Source organism: Phaethon lepturus, unplaced genomic scaffold (assembly GCF_000687285.1).
Source record: "Phaethon lepturus isolate BGI_N335 unplaced genomic scaffold, ASM68728v1 scaffold29310, whole genome shotgun sequence".
NCBI lineage: Eukaryota > Metazoa > Chordata > Aves > Phaethontiformes > Phaethontidae > Phaethon > Phaethon lepturus.
Window position 1 is genome coordinate 21,604 of NW_010510239.1, and position 18,310 is coordinate 39,913.

The 18,310-nt window shown below is 42.4% G+C and overlaps 1 protein-coding gene across 1 annotated transcript in view; it reads left to right on the forward strand.

Annotated features, from left to right (window-relative positions):
- Nucleotides 1-17,784, forward strand: part of LOC104627955 (lysine-specific demethylase 2B-like) — a gene marked incomplete at both ends in the record, with an annotated part of 35,417 nt that extends 17,633 nt beyond the window's left edge. The window contains 3 exons of the mRNA XM_010296376.1: nucleotides 1,390-1,516; nucleotides 9,184-9,638; nucleotides 17,698-17,784. Coding sequence (XP_010294678.1) covers nucleotides 1,390-1,516; nucleotides 9,184-9,638; nucleotides 17,698-17,784 — 669 coding nt within the window. The remainder of the gene's footprint in view (nucleotides 1-1,389; nucleotides 1,517-9,183; nucleotides 9,639-17,697) is intronic.
- Nucleotides 17,785-18,310: the final 526 nt, after the last annotated feature.

Below are 18,310 nucleotides of genomic sequence, written 5' to 3' on the forward strand. Positions count from 1 at the left end.
ATTTTCCCTTTGTTACATTTTGGTTTACTGCTAAAAAAGTGTTTGCGTTTTCTGTGCTCTGGGAACCAGAGGCACGTTCTTTGACTGCCCACCTCGGGGACAGTTTTCAAATACAGGCATTCTAGGAAGGCATTGATCTGCTCAAATGCTTCTATTGCCACGCAGCTGTTTCGACAGCGCCTGCTTTGCAGAGCTGAATCTGAGTTTCCAGGTGTTGGATTAGTGATTCTGTTTAGACTTCACTGTTTTTTGGGTGATTTGGGTTGGGGTGGTGTTTCGGTTTTGGTTTTTAAAAAATTATTTCTAAGATAATGCTCCTTTCTGGTGCAGTCCAGCGTTTAATCATGAAAGGTGGGTGGACACCTCTTGGCTAGGTGGGCAGTTAATACGCATAGAATATCTTAAAGCAGTTCCTATAATCCCAGCGCAATGCATGCATGCAGGCCTGCAAAATGCAAATTTCTGTGCCACCAGGAGAAGGAAGTGTACAGTGTAAGTACAAATGCATGCAAGACGCATGGCATCCATTTCTAACAAATCACAATAAATATACATATGTTCATGCATTTTAGAAGCTTCCCAGATTCTTCTTTGGTACAGTGACATCCCACAGAGAGAAAACTATGTTGGAAAGGAAGGAAACCCACTTTGTTTTCTTTTGAATCTGAAATAATCTCACAAATACATAGTGTTGGAGAATAAGCTTTTTGTAAGAAAACAGGTCTCAGATGTAAAAAAAGTGCACAGCTTGACAAGATCTTTTGTCAAAATCCTGCTTTTCTACTCTGTTTGTGGCAAAAACTAACTTGCTACCAAAATATTAAGTGTAAACCGCATAACGGATTTTTACTTTTAATGTGTAGTTATCAATAATCAAGAATTTGTGTAATCGTTTATCTAATCACACTGTTGCGAAGACCGCAATTGAAAAAGGTGTATTTCCTGCTCGACTCGCTTCAGGTGGTGCTGCCATTTTGATAAAATTCATGTGATAGTGTTTAGGAAATAAAAAACCCCACCTTTATTTTACCTTGAATTTTAGTGACTAACATCTGTATGTGACCACCCTATGTTTATACAGCAGGTAAATAATACCGTAGGGGCCATCCATCAGTTTCATGATCTCACAAGAACACAAACCCTTTCCTCTCCCACCAGCCCAAGAGGATACAAATTAGTGAACCAAGGAATGATGCTATCATGGCAGGCAGGCAGGCTCCTCGTTTGGTATGCTGAAGGCGTACGTCTCGCTCGGCTCCCCTCCTCTCCCCCCTCCCCCTCCTGCATACTGTCTGTGCTCTTGATAACATGATGAGAATGATGACTGGCCCTTGTGCTGCAAACTTCTCTCCCTTCCCCATGGACTGACGGTCTCGATCTTGCTTTCAGGTGCATGCCAAATTCCGTTATCCTTTCTACTATGAAATGTGCTGGTATGTTCTGGAGAGATACGTGTCCTGTGTGACCCAGCGCTGCCACCTCAGCAAAGAGTACCAGAAAGAATCAATGTTAATTGGTGAGTGAATCCTCTGAGTCCATGTTCAGAACTGATGCTACCACCTTAGGCTAGTTACTGCTTTGGTTTCTGCAAAGCAGATTGTAAATGGAATTGGAGAACTGTAGGAATTCTGATGAACTATTTATTTATTTTGGGGTGGGGTAGGTTTTGACTCTTAAGCATTTCCATGAAGTACTAACCTACTTTGAATTATATTTATTGAGCATTCCCTTGGCAAATGGATCCCAGAAAAATAATTTTTGGATGCGTTTGTTCCTTGGTTTCAGTAACGTTTGTGTTGAGATGATCTGCCAAACAATTGAGGATTTACTGCCATATTTGGCACAGTACCTTAGTAGCCAGAAATGTGTACGTTGCAAATGTGCACCCGTGGGATCGATATTTAGTCCTTTTATAGAGCGCCTGCCCTGCAGAATGTGTTATGGTCACTAAACCTGGCTTCTTTCTCTTTTCTTTAATCTCTACTATAGTTCTCTCCATTTGGTGACTTGACTTCTAGCTCTGCAGAATAACAAAACCAAGAAAACCCACAAACGTACATGATCTGTAACCCAAGTGCAGGGAGGTCAAAGAAACCTTTACAACAATAGCTGAAAATGGACCATAGCAGAGATGGATAGATGTGCCTGAAGCGGGAAGGCATTACCTTGGCACTGATGCGAGCTTTACATCAATGTGTGACAATTCCAGTTGTTGCCTTGCTGAACTGGCCTCTCTTTTCCTCCCTTTAATGGAACAAGATGGTGGGCCGTATTGCCTCCCTGCTTTTAAGCACAGAATGGCTGAAAGTAGCACAAGCACCAGCTAGGTCTTAACTGATATGTGAAGTGTGGAGGAGAACTAAAGTATTTCTGTGCCTTCTGCTCCCTGAGATGCCTCTTGGAGTGAACCTGGAATGGTTGGAACTGCCTCAGGTTCTGGACAGAGGAGGGAAATGATCACCTACTAGCATAATTCTTAGTAGAAGAGTTTTAAGAAGTTACGGGCAGACATCACTCTTTCATGACTTTTACTGACTAAGAATAACTTGAGGGAGCTGATAGTCTGTGTAGATAAACAAGGGAATTTTCTTGGAATGCCTAGGAATTTGAGTGCTTCACATTTTGTATCTCTTCTTTGCTCTGTGAGACCCTGATCAGAAGAGTTAGTTAAGCAGGAGCTGTCAAGGAATTTTTCTCTTTATGTAAGATTATCGTAGAGGAAAAGATGAATTAGTCCCTCGGATCAGTTCTTCAAAAAGCAGTGACAAAACTCTAATAACTGCATTCCCTGGAAAATAAGGAACAACCGCCTGTTGTCTAAATCACTGGCATGGAAAGAGGCTTGTTCTGCAGGCAGGGTGGGGGTGCCAGATTGCTGAGGCGTAATTTTGGAACAAATTAGATGTGGAGAGTGGATGGTTCAGGATCTTGAGATGGGACCTTTTTCAGCTAAATCACCAGTGTGAATTCTGTCCCAGCTCAGTAATTACTGATAATGGTTTGGTGATCCCCACGAAATGTGCCTCGGTCTAGTTACTAGCCGAGAGATACTCAAATCATATAAAAGCTCACTGGTAACCATAGAAGTCCAGTGTCTAGAGGGAAAAGGATTGTTTTGCATAACCACAGAGTGCCAGCTGCAAAGGCATCAGGAAAAGGAGCCTGGCTATTAACCCTACCAAAAAATGAATATATTTGTTACCAGTAGGATTGATGAGCTGATCTGACTTGCAGCCCCACTGTGTGGCTGCGGGTGCTGAGCCGCGGTAGGTGCTGGGAGTGTCTTTCTGGGCAGATCTTGAGCTGTTGTTACTGTCTTGAATGGATTGGTACTTTCAGCTTACCAAAGTGGTATCTACCAACAGCATGTAGTTCATCCACCTGCCTGCTATCTCTTGACTTCAGAGTATTAGCATGCTGATACAATCTCTGCCATTGACATCCAGGGCCTTTCTCTCCAGGGGAGACAGATGTATACTTTCCTTTTGTCAGAAACTTGCTTTTTATTTCTTGGCAGAATCTTAACCTTGAAATAATTATTTAACTGGGGATTGTGATTTAAAAGCCCAGATCTACTATATCTACTGGATCTTTCACTTTGGCATTTGTCAAATTCAAAGGAGTAAAGGTACATTATTTACCTTTACAAAGCTGTGCCGCTTTGGTCTGCGTGAGTAATACTGTTTCAAATACTTGCTTGTTTTTTCTTTTAACTCGTCTCCGCGTCCAGCCTCTTGACTCAAATCTCTATAAACGGTAATCCTTGAATTACACTTGTTTGTTCTGTGGTGTCTATATCTTGATATCATTCACCTGCTGTGGAATAGCAGATCCAAATGATGTCAGTGTTCCGAAAACTCACTGCTTTGTTTTTAAGCTTTTCTTCTGAACTGCTAAGGTCCCTAGATTGTCTCCTCCTCAGAGACTTCTCTATCTGCAAGCAATTTCTTGATGTCTCATAAGAGAGTATCCCTTCACAAAGAATTTCCCATTATTCTTCTTTAAAGAGTAATGAAACTTAAAGTACTTAACTTCTCTGCAGACCCCTCAATAGATTTGTCTTCTGTCCTTGGTTTAAGAAAAAATCCTCCACATCTTTGTATTCATTTTCAGAAATTTCTCTTGAATAATCTGGTGTATAAGTATATAAGTACACCTTCTGATACAGTGGTCTTACTGGATCTCAGAAGCTAAGATGCAACAGTTGACTGTTAGTTGAGGAGGACATCCACCAGAGAGAGCACAGGATGCTGCCAGTGGTCCTTGGTGTTCACAAGGTGGTAGTTTTAATAGAATTGGTAGAAGATCCTGTTCTCCTGCATGAGACAGAGGAGATTACTGTGTGATAGAGAACGTCTTTGGAGAACACAGAAAACTGAGTTCATCGGCAATTGTGTTTTAAGGATATCTTTAAACTTTTCATACTATGTTTTCATTTTGCTTCAGTATTTGTTTGCTTTGACATGAAGGTTGCCAAATGCAGAGCAACTCTTCCAAGATGTTGCCTACTCATGAAAATGTATTGCTGTGATTGTGTTGCGATACCTCTGTCCCGATAGGTGTATGCTAGTATAGCAGCTTATATTGTTCTTTGTATTTCTGCTTTCTAAATGTCTTGACTCTCAAATCTTGAGACAGGAAAAAAGCCAAACTCACCTCAGTGTAGGCAAGGCTAAAACCTTGAGTGTTCCCACTCCCTAAATAAAAACGTCTCCCCTTCTAAATGAGTTGGAAGATGATGACTGTGGCTTCCTTTCCCGTTCTTCAGGCCCAGTATGAGTTTCCAAGCAGTTGCCTCCTAGTTAGTGTGTGAGACAGTTGTTTTTCAGATCTCTTCTGCAGAAGGGCAAACACTCAGGGGAATGATGACATGACAGCAATCACAGGCTGCTGTAAAAGCATGCAATCTCTCTTTCTCTCTTGTTTTTTCTTTTCCTGGTCCCTCTCAACAGTGACATTTGTCCTGCTGGCTGAAATCAGAAAGATCCTATTTGGGTTTTCTACTAGATTTGAACACGCACTGTTTCGGGATGGATATGTCTTCATTATTTTTATTCTTATCATGAATGAGTCTGTACTGGATGTTTTCAGCCACAATTGACCTTCAGTGAGATATGGATCTTGAGAGTGAGCTGACAAAGAGTAATTGGGAGAAGACGCTGGGCTATCAAAAATGCACTTTCTCTGTAGCCTGCAGCTTTTAAGATTCCCATTGCTAAAATTTTAACGGGTGGGCTCCAACTGTATGTTAAGCCTGATGGATGAAGAAAATATACCCTCTGGCAGGGTGAAGGAGCCATGTCTTTTTTTTTCCTCCCTCTTCTCAGGGGGTAGAATAGATTTGCTTATGATGGACAGGTACTGGACTACACTGAGTGATTTCTGTGTGGGGTGCTCCATGCGGTGATACATTTCCAGTATGCTCAGTTTTTTTTCTGCAAATGAAAATGTCATTACTGTCTTTAGCAGACCAAGAACAACTGCTGGTCCCAAGTCACAGTGTCAGGGTTCGGAGCTGGGAATGGCAAGATAGATATTACATACTGGACTATTATAAAGAGTTCAGAAAGATTTCATAATTATACCTCACCCCCCTCCCTTTCTTTTAAGTTGTGTAATACAGCAAGTTGGTATTCAGCAAGGAAAGAAACTGTGTGTAATTATCCTTATTGTACAAGTGGATAACTGCGGGGAAAGTTAAGTGATTTGCCCAGAACCACAGGGAAGTGAACCTGTGGTCAAGACTGCACTGCTCTTCCTCTTCACTGAGTTATATCACTGACTGGTTTGTATAAGCTGGTTTGCTTTGCTTTGAGATGGAGAGGGGTGAAGGTCTTTTTGCACTAAGTTGTATGGGAGCCCAGACTGGATTACCACTCTGAAACTGGAGTTCTAACTTGGTATTGGCTGGTGCATTGTCACAGAAGAAGAAACCATGGTTGCACTTAGCAGGAGCTCTTTTCCATGCAGAGATTTTATAAACCAAAACCTCCAAGTCAGTGGAACCCTGGTAATACAGTGCTTAAAATGCATGTCTTTACAAAGCAAATGCAGATTATGCTTATGTAGAGCCTCAGCTCACAGCACAGTAACTCTGTCAGATGCCGTTATTCATTAAAATTAATAAATAAAAATCATGGCATGTTGCGTTACAACAAAACACTTGAAAACACAAAATTGAATCCTCACATTGAAGTTATCCTTCTATTACTGATTCCCTTGACTTTTTGGTTTTGTGTTTTGTTTTTTTGTTTTTTTTTTTTTAAATTAGCAGCAGTAGCAGACGGTTGTTGTCTTTTGAAAGCAGTCCGCTCTTAATCTGATGGTGCAGCAGTACTGTAATCCGCTAGTGCTCCAGAATAGGCTGATACACTTCAGGTCAATAGCAAACCCTGTCCCCAAAGGTAAAGTTAGGCAAGGAGTCGTGTAACTGCCAGGTTTGCAGAGAACAGGCTGCGGGGCGCTTGTTTGGCGATGGTTCATTTTGAGGTTAGATTTAGATTGTTTTTGTCTGTCCGTCCCCAGGTGTATCTGGCACAGCAGGGCCTGCCTTGTGCAGACAGCCGGTGGCAGCTGGCGGATCGGGATTGCTGTGTTCCCCCCCGCCCCGTGTGCTGCCTTCTGATGGGAATAGGCCCCCAGGATGCTGTTGGTCTTCCGCTCCTCTGTTGCCTTTTGTTTCCCTAGATTAGAGCAAGGGACAAAAAGTGGAGATCTCTCTTGAAGGCTGTTTTCTCTTAGCACTGGAGCATTACTTGGAGTCAATTATTCACACCTCCATAACGTGGCCTCCCTCTCTTTCCTCAGGCCGTATCTTGCAATTTGCCCCGGTTACAGCCACTAGCTCCTGTTCAGCAGAGCCGCAGCATAGGAAGATAGAAACATAATTTTCTTTGGGCGGATTTATGCCAGTTTCTGTTAATGATGCTGTACTGGTAGCGCAGGGATGTGTATCTGTTCTCGCCGCCTTCTGGTTTGTTAGTGGCATCTTCTCCCATCTAGACTGGGCTTCTGTGCTTCAGTTCAATTGTAAAATAGCTCACCAAGACATTGTGGCTTAGAGAAGGGGCTCCAGCCCTGAATCCAAGAGCCTGGATTCCAATTCCTGGTTTTGCCCTAGATTTGATGTGTGACAATGAGCAAATCGTCCTTTCTCCCAAGCATCTGTTTCCTCAGCTGTAAAATGGGAGAATGACATAAGCTGATTATATAGCCCTTTGAGGCGGGTGAGTGTGCTAGCTACTGTGGACAAAGGGAAAAACCGTGTTAAATCAAAGTTGGATAACCTAGTGGTTTTTAAATGTTCTGGTTAAGATATTTCTTAAACCTGTTTATTTTTCTGAAAGAGTCACGGGGACGTATTAGCACAGGCCAGAGAGGAGGAGCTGCTCTGGAGTGTTGTGTGCCACCACCTCAGCACCCAGAATAAACTGTGCTGTAGTTCTTCATGGTGAAGCTTTTTTGGAGGGATTCAGGGAGGAAGTTGGCCTGCGCTGTGGATGAAGCTGGATTTGGCTATGACCAGCCTTGGTGGTAGCTTGTATTTTTTGTGACTGCCATCTTTTCACAGGCATTTCAGCTTAAATTTGTCTTTCAGGAGTAATTTTATGGCTGTTTTGGTTCTGAGGAAAAACGCAAACGTGACTGAAGGAATAGACTGGACAGAGATGCTCGATTTTTGCAGACACTGTAGCAGCAGCATGTTTGCCCTGAGAAGTCTAAAGTGGCCTACTCTTATCTCTTGGGCACTAACACACAGAGGTACATCTAGCCTTGGAGGGGTTCACTGCAAAGCCAAGCAGCTAGGCTGGCTGCCTTCGGACAGCTACTGTGCAATTGCCTGCTGCATCGTTGTTACCCAGCTGACAAGTAACACGTATATTTTGTGAGAAGATGGTACAAGGGTATGCAAGGGACAAGGAGCTGCTCTGTGATAAGGATGAATTTGCCAGCTTGGAACTGGGCTTCAGCATTTGTTTTGAATCTCACTGTTAAACAACCGGATGCTGAGCTTTTTCTTTAATGTCCATTTAATCCTTCCTTAAGCATGATTCACATTGTCCTAATCCAAAGCTACTGCATTGCAAAGCATGAAAGCTGTGAAAGGAACTTTTCATTAATTGTTCACTCACTCTTTCTGTATGACTTCTGTTTCCTTTGCAGAGTGTTTTTGTTTGCAGCTTGATCTCATACCCATTCCAGCCACTATTAAAGTTCACATTGATTTAACTGAGTGTTGCCAGTGTTAACTGTATTTTCCACAGAAATTACTGCATTCAATGTTGCTCTCTTAGTAAAGGAAATTGTGTCTAATAAATAAGAAAAGATGTGTGCTTTAGGGAACCTTGGCCACTAGTTTCCTACATTGCTTTCACTGCTTGATTGCACAGAGTTGGATAACAGTTGGGATTTTATAGGAGGGAAACTTAGTATAAAATTAAGATTAACAGTTCTTTAGACTCAGAAACTTGCCTTTAAATTTTCCTCAGAAGTACCTGGAATGTATCAGGGACGGCATTAAGAAAAACAGTATCATGTAACTATGTGGCAGTCCTTGCATATCTCAGTGTATTTAGGCTTCTTGTCTATAAAATAAGCATAACTGTAATCCTCTCTCTCAGAAGTGCAGTGAATATTCATGTAGTAACAAGTGGGGGTTCTTGTTTTACCCACAGTTGCTCATAAAGAGGAAAAGTATTGAGAAGTTGATTTTGTGCTGTGCAGGGTTGCTGGAAGAATGATGATGTACAGCATTTTAACGTGCTTTCTCCCATCCTTTTTCCCCTCCTCTTTCTGTGCTAGCTTTCCTCTTAAAGCTGTAAGGCTGTCAAATCTGGTCGCTTTTGGATTTGTGGGAAAATTAATTGTGTGTGACTTAAGAGCTCTGCCTACTCTTTAATTGAAGGCATAGAGGACTGAAGCTTTGAAGAAGGCATAATTTTTCCCTAAATGTTTCCCAGTCATTTGAACTGAGTAGATGTTAATGAAAACCAGCATTAAAACAAACAAACAAACCCCCCCCCCAATTAAAAATCATTTGAATAGAGCCCATTCCTGTCACATACTTACTAGGCATTATCCAGTGCCCTTTTAAACAGGCAGCGCCTAGCCCCAGTGGTAGAGAAGTGTTTAAGCTATGAATTACATTGGGTAAAATTTCAGTATTCTTTTTCTAACTTTCAGATGCAAAAAGAAAACGCAGCACAGACAGCTACTCATCAGATTCGTGGTTAGACATGGATGAAGAATCTTGTGATGCCCATATCCAGGAGGAGAAGGATGACAGCTTGGATAAGAACTCCAAATCCTTGGTGGATGGCTCTTCCTCACCCAACAGCACACACTCAGAAGGGAAGGAGGGTGCAGGAAGAAAACAAAAAGCCACAGTAATGAGATACCTGAAAAGAACTTTGTCCAATGAGTCAGATGACAGTGTAAAATCAACGACCCCCACGGACTACCCCAAAACACCAACGGGGTCTCCAGCTACAGAAGTTGCAACCAAATGGACTCACCTCACAGAATATGAACTGAAGGGTTTAAAAGCGCTGGTGGAAAAGCTTGAATCTCTCCCAGAGAACAAGAAGTGTGTTCCAGAAGGCATTGAAGACCCACAGGCCCTCCTAGAGGACATGAAGGTGGGTGTGATAGCTTGCTGATCCACACAAACTGTATTCTGTGGGCATAGAAGACAGCGGGAGATGAGAAAGCAAAGTTCTGCAGCAGAGGGATGGCAGCTTGTGTGTAGTGACCAGCTCGTATCAGCCTGTTATACCACAGAGAGGGAGATTATGCTTCTAACAAAAGCCATCTCTGCTCTGGGGAGATGGCTGTTTGCAGACTGATTTAATTGATGCAGTCCTTTCTAACTGTCACAGCAGTAGGCAAAAGTTTAGATCCTCTCATAGTTCAGCACTTGTTATGTCCCATGTGTAAATATTATACCTCAAAAAGTCTGTTTATATTTATAGTCTTAATCTGCCCTTTGTGGTCTAGAGTCTTTCTGGAGTATATCTGATAACGGACCTACAAAATGTAAATATTTGATTGTAATTCAGAAGATACATTGTCTATTGTTTTCAGTTGCCTTTTTTTTTTTTTCTTTCACCTTTTTCATTTTCTTTTCCTCCATTGCCCTCTATAGGTTGATAATTATTCTCCACTGGTACAATATACTGTTTTTGGAGATGGTGTGAGGAGTGAACGCTCAGTAGTGACAGACCTTCTCTTTAGATTTTTAGTATACTAGAAGCAGTACCCTATTTGACTTAGGGATAAACTCCTCCTGAACACCAACATGGCCTTCCTGCTTCTGGTCCCAGCCCTGCCTCTGATCTGTGGCACCTTTTTGGACCTACTCGGTTAGCTTTTTTGTGTCACGTTTTCACATTGGCTAAAATAGGCATATTAACATTTTTTTAATAAAGCTGAGAGCAGCATGCTGTTGTAATTTTGCTGGGATTTGTCAAATAAGGCTAAAATTGCCAGCCTGTCCTCCACAGGTCCAGTACCATGGCAATTTTGCCCGATTTGGAACTATGAGTATTGATTCGTCATCTTGTGTTTGGACTGCTAGTTTTGTGCTGTTTCTGTGTGCAGTATGGTTCTTCAGCTACATATGTCCTATACACAAGAGCTATCTAAGCCACAATCTGAGGGGGAAAATACACTAAAAAAGTATAGGCTCCCCTTTTACCATATAAACATGTAAATAGTGTAGCAGCGGCTTAGAAAAGGCTTCAAAGCCAGTTAAAGAAGGCTGAACATACGCAGTGTGCAGTGGAACCATATTCCACAGTCTTGGAGCCTGGAACTGTGATACATGGCACTCATTTTGGTAAACCACAAGAGCTCAGAAAGTCTCTTCTTGCAAAATCAGCCACTTTGTATATGAAAGTGGACACACATGCCCAAAGTCGTGGCTGTAGATTCACTGGCTTGCTTTGGGATAGGTCATCTTCTAATCAGAAATAAAAATGAAGCTTCAAGACCAAGTGCTGTATTTGTGGTGAAGGAGAAGGAACGGTAGCATTACTTTTCCAAGCTTGATGCATGGACCAAGTTTCCTTAAAAATGAACTGCCCCTTCTTGAAATCCCAAAAAGGGGTACAGCATGTCATAAATGGTGCAGATGTTCAGAAAATGATCATGCATGCTCTTTTGATGGCATACTCCAGTGCACTGTGAGAAATCTTACTAGAACACGGCAAGATACCATATGTGAATCTGGTTTAAAGCACCGTGTAGGAGTATATGCTTTCCGATTCCTCTTCAGAGCAGTGGATACACTAGCTACAGAGATGGAGAACTGCAAATGGACATTTAAGAAAAAGACCCAAGTTGTGCCCTTTTTGGTGATATCGTGCTTTAACTGGTGTTAAGTGGGCATCTGCCAGTTTATTTTGTGCATCTTGCAGAGTTGCAGTCTTGATGTTCCATCTTCTTTGGTAACTGCCTGCTTCTAAACTTTCTCTCCTTGCCAGCACACACTGTAACCATCAGGATGTAGCCCAGCATCTGGATATTTATGGTTCCCTGCTGGTTAAAGGGCCCATGACCACATCTAAACATCGTGCATGCTGCAGGACTGTTTTCTCTGGAATCACCTCTGTATGTTTGGCGGGCCTGTGACTGATTAGTCAGAGTAAGACCTTTTAAAAGGATGTTAATGCAAACGTTCTCTTAACCAGTGTCTAAAGAACTGTTAAAAAACTTTCTTACCTATGTTTTCTACAATATTGGTCCATATATAAGGCAGCCCTCAATTTTCAGAGAATGGGAGTCAATACAGCATAGTAAATTAATTAAACCCCATGTAGTCTGCTGTCTCCGTAACTCTCCATATGGTTGCATAATCCATGTGCTAGGTGCTCTGAGGGAATTTGGACAGTTAGGGGGAGTTGCACTCACATCAGTGGTTGCTTGAGTACTCTTCCTCTCAAGTCAAGAGTGGAGCCCAGTACTCCCAGCACAGGCCTCCCCTTTGCCCATCAGCAAATTGTCTGAGGCAGCTACTGACAAGGTGTGTCCCGTTCCCATCTAGTCTGGGGACCCTGGATGCAACAACCCGTCACTCCTTTCTGCCGCTGTGTTCATTGACATGGTAGAGAACAGTGCAGCGGAGCCAAAGCAGCCTATGTCCTTGTAGCCCTTGTCATACCAATGCATGAAGTTTGTTTTATTCAGTTTGTTGGCTTAAAAAAAAAAAAAAAAAATTAGAAACAAGTGCGTGTTTAGGGCTTCTACCTTTAAAGGCTGGAGCGTGCTGCTGGAAAAGTTGCCAAGTGACTGATTTCAGGCCCTTCAGCATACATAATGGTCCTTGCAGGATTCTGTATTGCGTGGTGTCCAGAGTGCAGCTGTTCAGTATTTTGTTCCGTCCTTGCTCCTCAGTATATGTTAGGTACATCATACTGGTCGGACCCTTGGCTGAATGCTGTAACAGGAACGTGCCCTTGGCGTTCCCAGTGATACTCATCACTGCGGTAGTCATGTGCTTCACGAGTGGTGATTGAGCTGTTACTATCTCTGGCTCACAGGTAGGGAACTCGGGTGCAAAGAGATGAAGATAAAAGTGACCATAATTTTGGATACTGGTTTTATGTGCCATGGATGTGATTTTCAGAAAAGTTAGCATTATTTAAGAATTATATGGGCAAAAGATAATTTTAATGGTATTGAAACTTCAATTGCTTAACATTTCTGCAGAGCAGAAGTTCTGATCTTTAGCATCCAGATCCCAAGCCAGGTGTGAAGAGTAGGAACACACAATTTATCACTGCCTGTGGAAACTTTATTTAAAAGATTTGCCCTGTGTCACATAGAGACATAATGGCAGAAGAAGAAATACAGTCCACTTTTCCAGAACGGTATTTGTCTCCTTGACCACTAAACCATATTCCCTCTTACTTTGCTACTAGTTTTCCAACTTGTACAGAAAATAATGTGGGGATTTTGCTGGTAATATTAGCAGTAGAGTGAGCAAAAGCCTGTCACCTTTACCTCACCCTGATGAATATCCAGAGCACCAGTCATCTGTGTGACTGAATGGAGGCAGAAATCCTGCAGAAGCAGCTCTGCAGATCATACGTGCTGTGACTGTATTTGGCTATATTCGCAAGGTTTGTTTCATGGGCAACCTGACTTTTGGGCACGTTATGTATTAATAATACAATCTATAAAAAGTACCCTTTTAGTACACGCATTTGAGAATTTTTAACAAATGCATAGGAAGAACATGCTCTGATGGAAAGTCTGAAAGCTCTTACTGTGCTTGGAAAGTCTTAAACAAGTTTCTTCCTGAAGAAAATAAATCCATGTTTATTGTAGCAGTTTTATTTCTTAATGAAATACACTGGGGAACTTCTCTGTATGACATTCAGGTCCTTGTGCTTCAGTAAGATAATTAATGTTTTCAGAAAACAGGGTATGGGTAGTTAAGACTGGAGAAAGGAAACTCTTTTATTTAGTGATGTGAAGTTTCACAGAACAGATTTGGGTAACTTGCAGACAATCCATGCTTTCCCATCTGTGCAAGAACATGGTAAAGGGTGAGCGACTGGATTACTGCTCTTGGTAGTAAATACAACTACAGCTATGTACAGCTTTTTAATGTCAAGTAGGTGAGACTCTTTGAAGGAAAGTAATTTATTTTCCTTATGAGAAGGGAGACTGAAAACTAAACTAAGCCTGTGTAAATTCCTTACACGTCATCTAAGCTCCTAACTAACTGTGACTATCTAGTGGGGACACAGCAATCCGGCAGTGCCAAGCTAACGCCTCTGCACATTGAGAACCCATTTATCACCGTGATCGATGGAGTGCAGCAGCACAAGGGAGGCTTATTTGCAGAGCATAACACAGGCCTCACTTGGGGAGCGGGTCAGTTCTTCCCTCAGCTCGAACAAGGAATTAAATTCTTGTCGGCTGCAGCTCTGCTGTATGGGCACTGTATCGCATGAGACCTGTGTTCACCACCAAAGGAGCTTCTCGGAGGCCTCCAAACAGCGGTTACTGACAGCAGCGTTTGCGCCGTACCAGATGGCATCTGAACAGTCGGCCGAGGAGATGCAATATTCTCTGTATCCAAATGTCTCTGGCTGGGCTCTGTGTGAGCTGTATGTGCAGCAAGTGTGAGGGGAAATTGTTGCACAGATAAACATACCCTCCCTGAGAGTGCTCAGCTGACCCAGGTTGCAGAGGGGCAGAAGGCTTCGAAGCGTAGCTGTTGGCAGGGTGAGCAGCCAGAAGACACTGCAGCAGTTGCCCCCACATCCTTGCTGTTGGTGTTGCTGTTGGAGGCACATGCAGCCTGCAGTCATACCTTATTTTCCATATATACATGCCCTGAAACGAAGTATGAAACAGCACAACAACTCCCGATCCCAATTTAAAAATTAAGTAGCAGCTGAACTGTTAGAAAAGTACCTACACTGATGAGGAAGAGAAGGAGGGGAAAAAAAATGACTTGAGAACTCATTTTACTTAGATGGTGGCCTTGGGGGTTGGAAGAGTTTCATGGTGTGGCTTCTCCACTTCGTATTTAGCTAGCAAATAGTATGTCAGTCCACTAAAGATGCAATTGGAGTGGACTTAGGCATGAAGAAGAGAATACAGAGGTTTGCACCCCACATCACAGGACAGGTAAAACCGAGCAGACCTTTGATTGTGACAGTCTGCATCCCACATTAAACACCCTGCCAGTGATACTTGTCTGCGTGCAGCCTCTGATTTCAGCACACAACACTTCTGTTGTGTTACCAGCAGGATGGTAATTCCTTTGCTGTTGTTGGGGGAGAGGATTGTGAGATCTGCCTTCTAATAATGCTGCAGACCTTCCCCACTTCAAAGCAAAAATGCTACTCTTCAGAAGGGCCTGTGGAAGTCCATTAGGGCAGAAGAAACTCAGTTTGAAGAACAGTGTTTGTCAAATATCCGCAACTCCTTGGCAGCAGCAGAAGATTCTTGTGCAAGACAGATGATATCTATTGAAATATGTTCTTACTTTTTCTTGCCAAGAAATCTTACCCCCTTCTCATTCTGATGACAGGAAAAAAACTCCCTCTACTGAATGCATTTCAGGGGAGTCATCCCTTGCTGTGCTTTTGAAATTAATGGCTAAGCTGAATTCTTACATACTTAATCAGTTTCTTTCCTTCATACCTGCTGTTGTCACCGCAGCCTTCAAGCGTAATGAATCAGGCAGCCTTGTGTTGGATGAGCATCATGTTGCTTGTCTAACTGGAGCCCCATGGCTTTTCTTTATTTTCTTTTTTTTTTATTCTAAAGCAGGTGAACAAAAGTCTGCCTCCTCCAGCCTGTTGCGTGCTGATACTTGACACTACAGTCAGTGCAAATGTGGCTTGGTTATGGTTCTGCTGCTCAGACATCCATTGTTTTCAGCTGGCTGAGATGATAAACTGCCATAGTTTTACGTTTCTTCTTGGGTAATATTTTCATGTGATACATATGATAACAAGAAACCTTGTTACCCAGCCAAGTTCTTGGGATAGACTCTGCTTTCTATTGAACTCAGAGACTCTGACAGTCACTAGTGGAAATGTTAAGGTTTTCTGCCTCACAAGCTTTCAAATCTAAGAGTAGCAAAGTAAAGAGGGATTAATTTGTCCTTTGTTTATATGGCTCTCAAGCTGCTCATTCTCCTTGTTCTGGAGAATTTCTGCTTTGCTATGAGAATACAAAAGACCCTCCATTTTTAGAATTGAAAACCAACTTTCGGAATGTGGTCACAGTTCAGTCAGTGCAATGATCACGCTCTCAAAATAAAAACGACATGACGAAAAGAGATGCTCACTTAACCTCAGCTCAGCAAAGAGTGAATTTGCCAATGGCAAGTCTGCATGTAAAAGTTGTTAGCTGTTTCATTCGAAGAGTATTCAGCTGAAGGTACGCTACAGGCTCCACGTTGGAGTCAGGCTGGGGCAAGCTGCATTTTACTCCTAACCAGCCAGGCTGTGCCTGTGCAAGCTCCTGAGCGCAGCCACGGTGAGGGGCTGACGGAACTGGGTTTGTACTGGTATTGCTTATTTTGGTCATTGGTGCTGCTTTCGGACTAACCAGTATCAAGAACTGGCCTTAGTGGTATGACTGTATCTGAAGAAGCAGCGCTGTGCTGGTGCTGTAGTGTCTCTTAGTAAAGCATCTCTCGTTTAAGTGCAGACTAGGGAATTGAGCTGAATCCGGCAGGTTGCCTGAAGCTCCAGGGGGAGAAAGGCAGCCCCAGGGATGCTCATCCAAACCCTAGTTTAGATGCTAGTCTGCCTGCTCGGGCTCTTGTGGCCTGGAACATGCCATCGTACTCCCAGCGTTAGCTGGATGATTGCAGATGAATTCCAAGTGCACTTCCTATTAAAACAATTACTGTATTTTAAGCATTTTTTATAGACTGTGTGAAATTTCTAATTATTAAAGCTCTACACTAGGGACTGAGAGCGCCTGGTGCCTATTGTTGCCTAATTAAGTTTTTTTTTCAAGAAGTCTGTATACTTGAGAGCAACACCGTTGAACTTCATTGTCTGGGGTTATCTCCTAAATTCTATTACGAGGTAATTTCTAACCTGCAGTTCTTGTTTGTTTTGTTGGACCACTTTTTTCCCCTTAATCTGTTAGTGCTTATTTGGGCTTCAGTTTTCAGCAGCACAGCAGAATCCTCTTTCCGATTCGTTTTTTGGTTTTATTTGTTGTCTTTTTCAGCTACCTGAACTCCCAATGAAGAGCTTTGTAGCTAGGTTAGTATGTTGAGAGTCAAGGGAAGCGAGTGTGGACTCGTTCCAACTGCACAACTGAGTATGCTTAGAAAGAGTTCTTTCCCATCTCTGTGTTGAATTACATGGTCATGGGAGTGATTCACAGCAGTAGAAGCTGTGTAAGCCAGTGCAACCCACTCATGAGATTTCTGGGCCAGTGCATCAAAACAAAAGGATTTGGTGGGGGCAGAAGAGAGGGGACATGAATCTTTTTCCTTAATACTGTACTATCCTGAGTCAGATCCTTTCCTAGTGAGTGCTCAGGAACCTGAATGCCTTATCTGATCACATAAGTGAACTAGATTACTCTGGCTTGCCCCTCAGTGTGGAAGGAAATGCCGGTGCCTGTGGATTGCCACGTGCATTAAGATGAAAGGTTACGGTGCGCATTTCTGTATCTTGACTTACCTGAATGTTCAGACATCTGAGGATTGCTGTAAACTACACTGGATTGATGCTTGATGCCCTGCGACTGCAGAAATCATGGTGGCAGAGCCTAGATGCTTCTAGGGTCTTTTGTAGACTTGATTAGGAGAGAAGGTGTTGGTTGTGGTGAAGTGCTGGGGGCTGTTTGGGATTTAGTGAGCTGGAGTTTAAAGGGAGAGGTGATACTGGTATTAGGCTGATAGCAGTGGAAAAACACCAGCCTCTTTGGCCACGCCAACTTTAAAGTAGTCTGTAGTATTTGAGGTGATTCATGGCTGATTTTGCTGTTTGCAAGAAACTTCACATTTTGGATCTTAATGACAGGTACGAGAGTTTGAGTGTGAATTGGAAGTTTGGAAGCAAAAGTAACTTGTGGAGATGTAACAAGTCATCAGAGATCTTGTCACTCTTTTATCAGAGTGGAGTATTGTCTTCTGTAAGTCTCTGCGCTCTTCAGTTGGAGGAATATTTCTCTGGTTAATAAAGGCCTTTTCATTTGCAACAGAACATACTGAAGGAACATGCTGATGATGACCAAAATCTTGCCATTTCGGGTGTTCCTGTGGTCAGCTGGCCCAAGAAGACCACAAAGGTAATGAGACACAATTACTTATTAATCACTGTTGTGCTAGGTCTTGGTGTTCGTTTATCTAGAATCTGACAAAGTGCTGTATACGGTACTTTGGCAGCTGCTGGCATTTTTAACATGAAATGTTATTTTTAATGGTTTTATGATTGGGTGTTGAAGGAGAACATAAAAGTGCCTCAGCAGGGAGAAATCATTAGTTTCCATAATTTGTTTGGGCCTTACTTATCGGTATAAAACTTTGATATGTCTTGGTCATTTACTAGTCATGGTTAAATTTTAAAATGTTGATGCAACGTTTTGTGTAAAATGATGTATAAATGCTACAAACTCTTGACTTATTAAGCACTCTCATCTGGATGAGAGGATGCTTTTTCTCTTGTACTGTCAGACCTCCTGAATTCTCTGTGTAAGTGTGCCACTGTAACTTTGGAGGGTTGTTTTCTGTCTCTCTATCTTCATTTTTCCTCCTATATATGGGAGTGAGGCTTACTTCATTGATGCTTATAAAGAATTTGAAATAATTAACTGA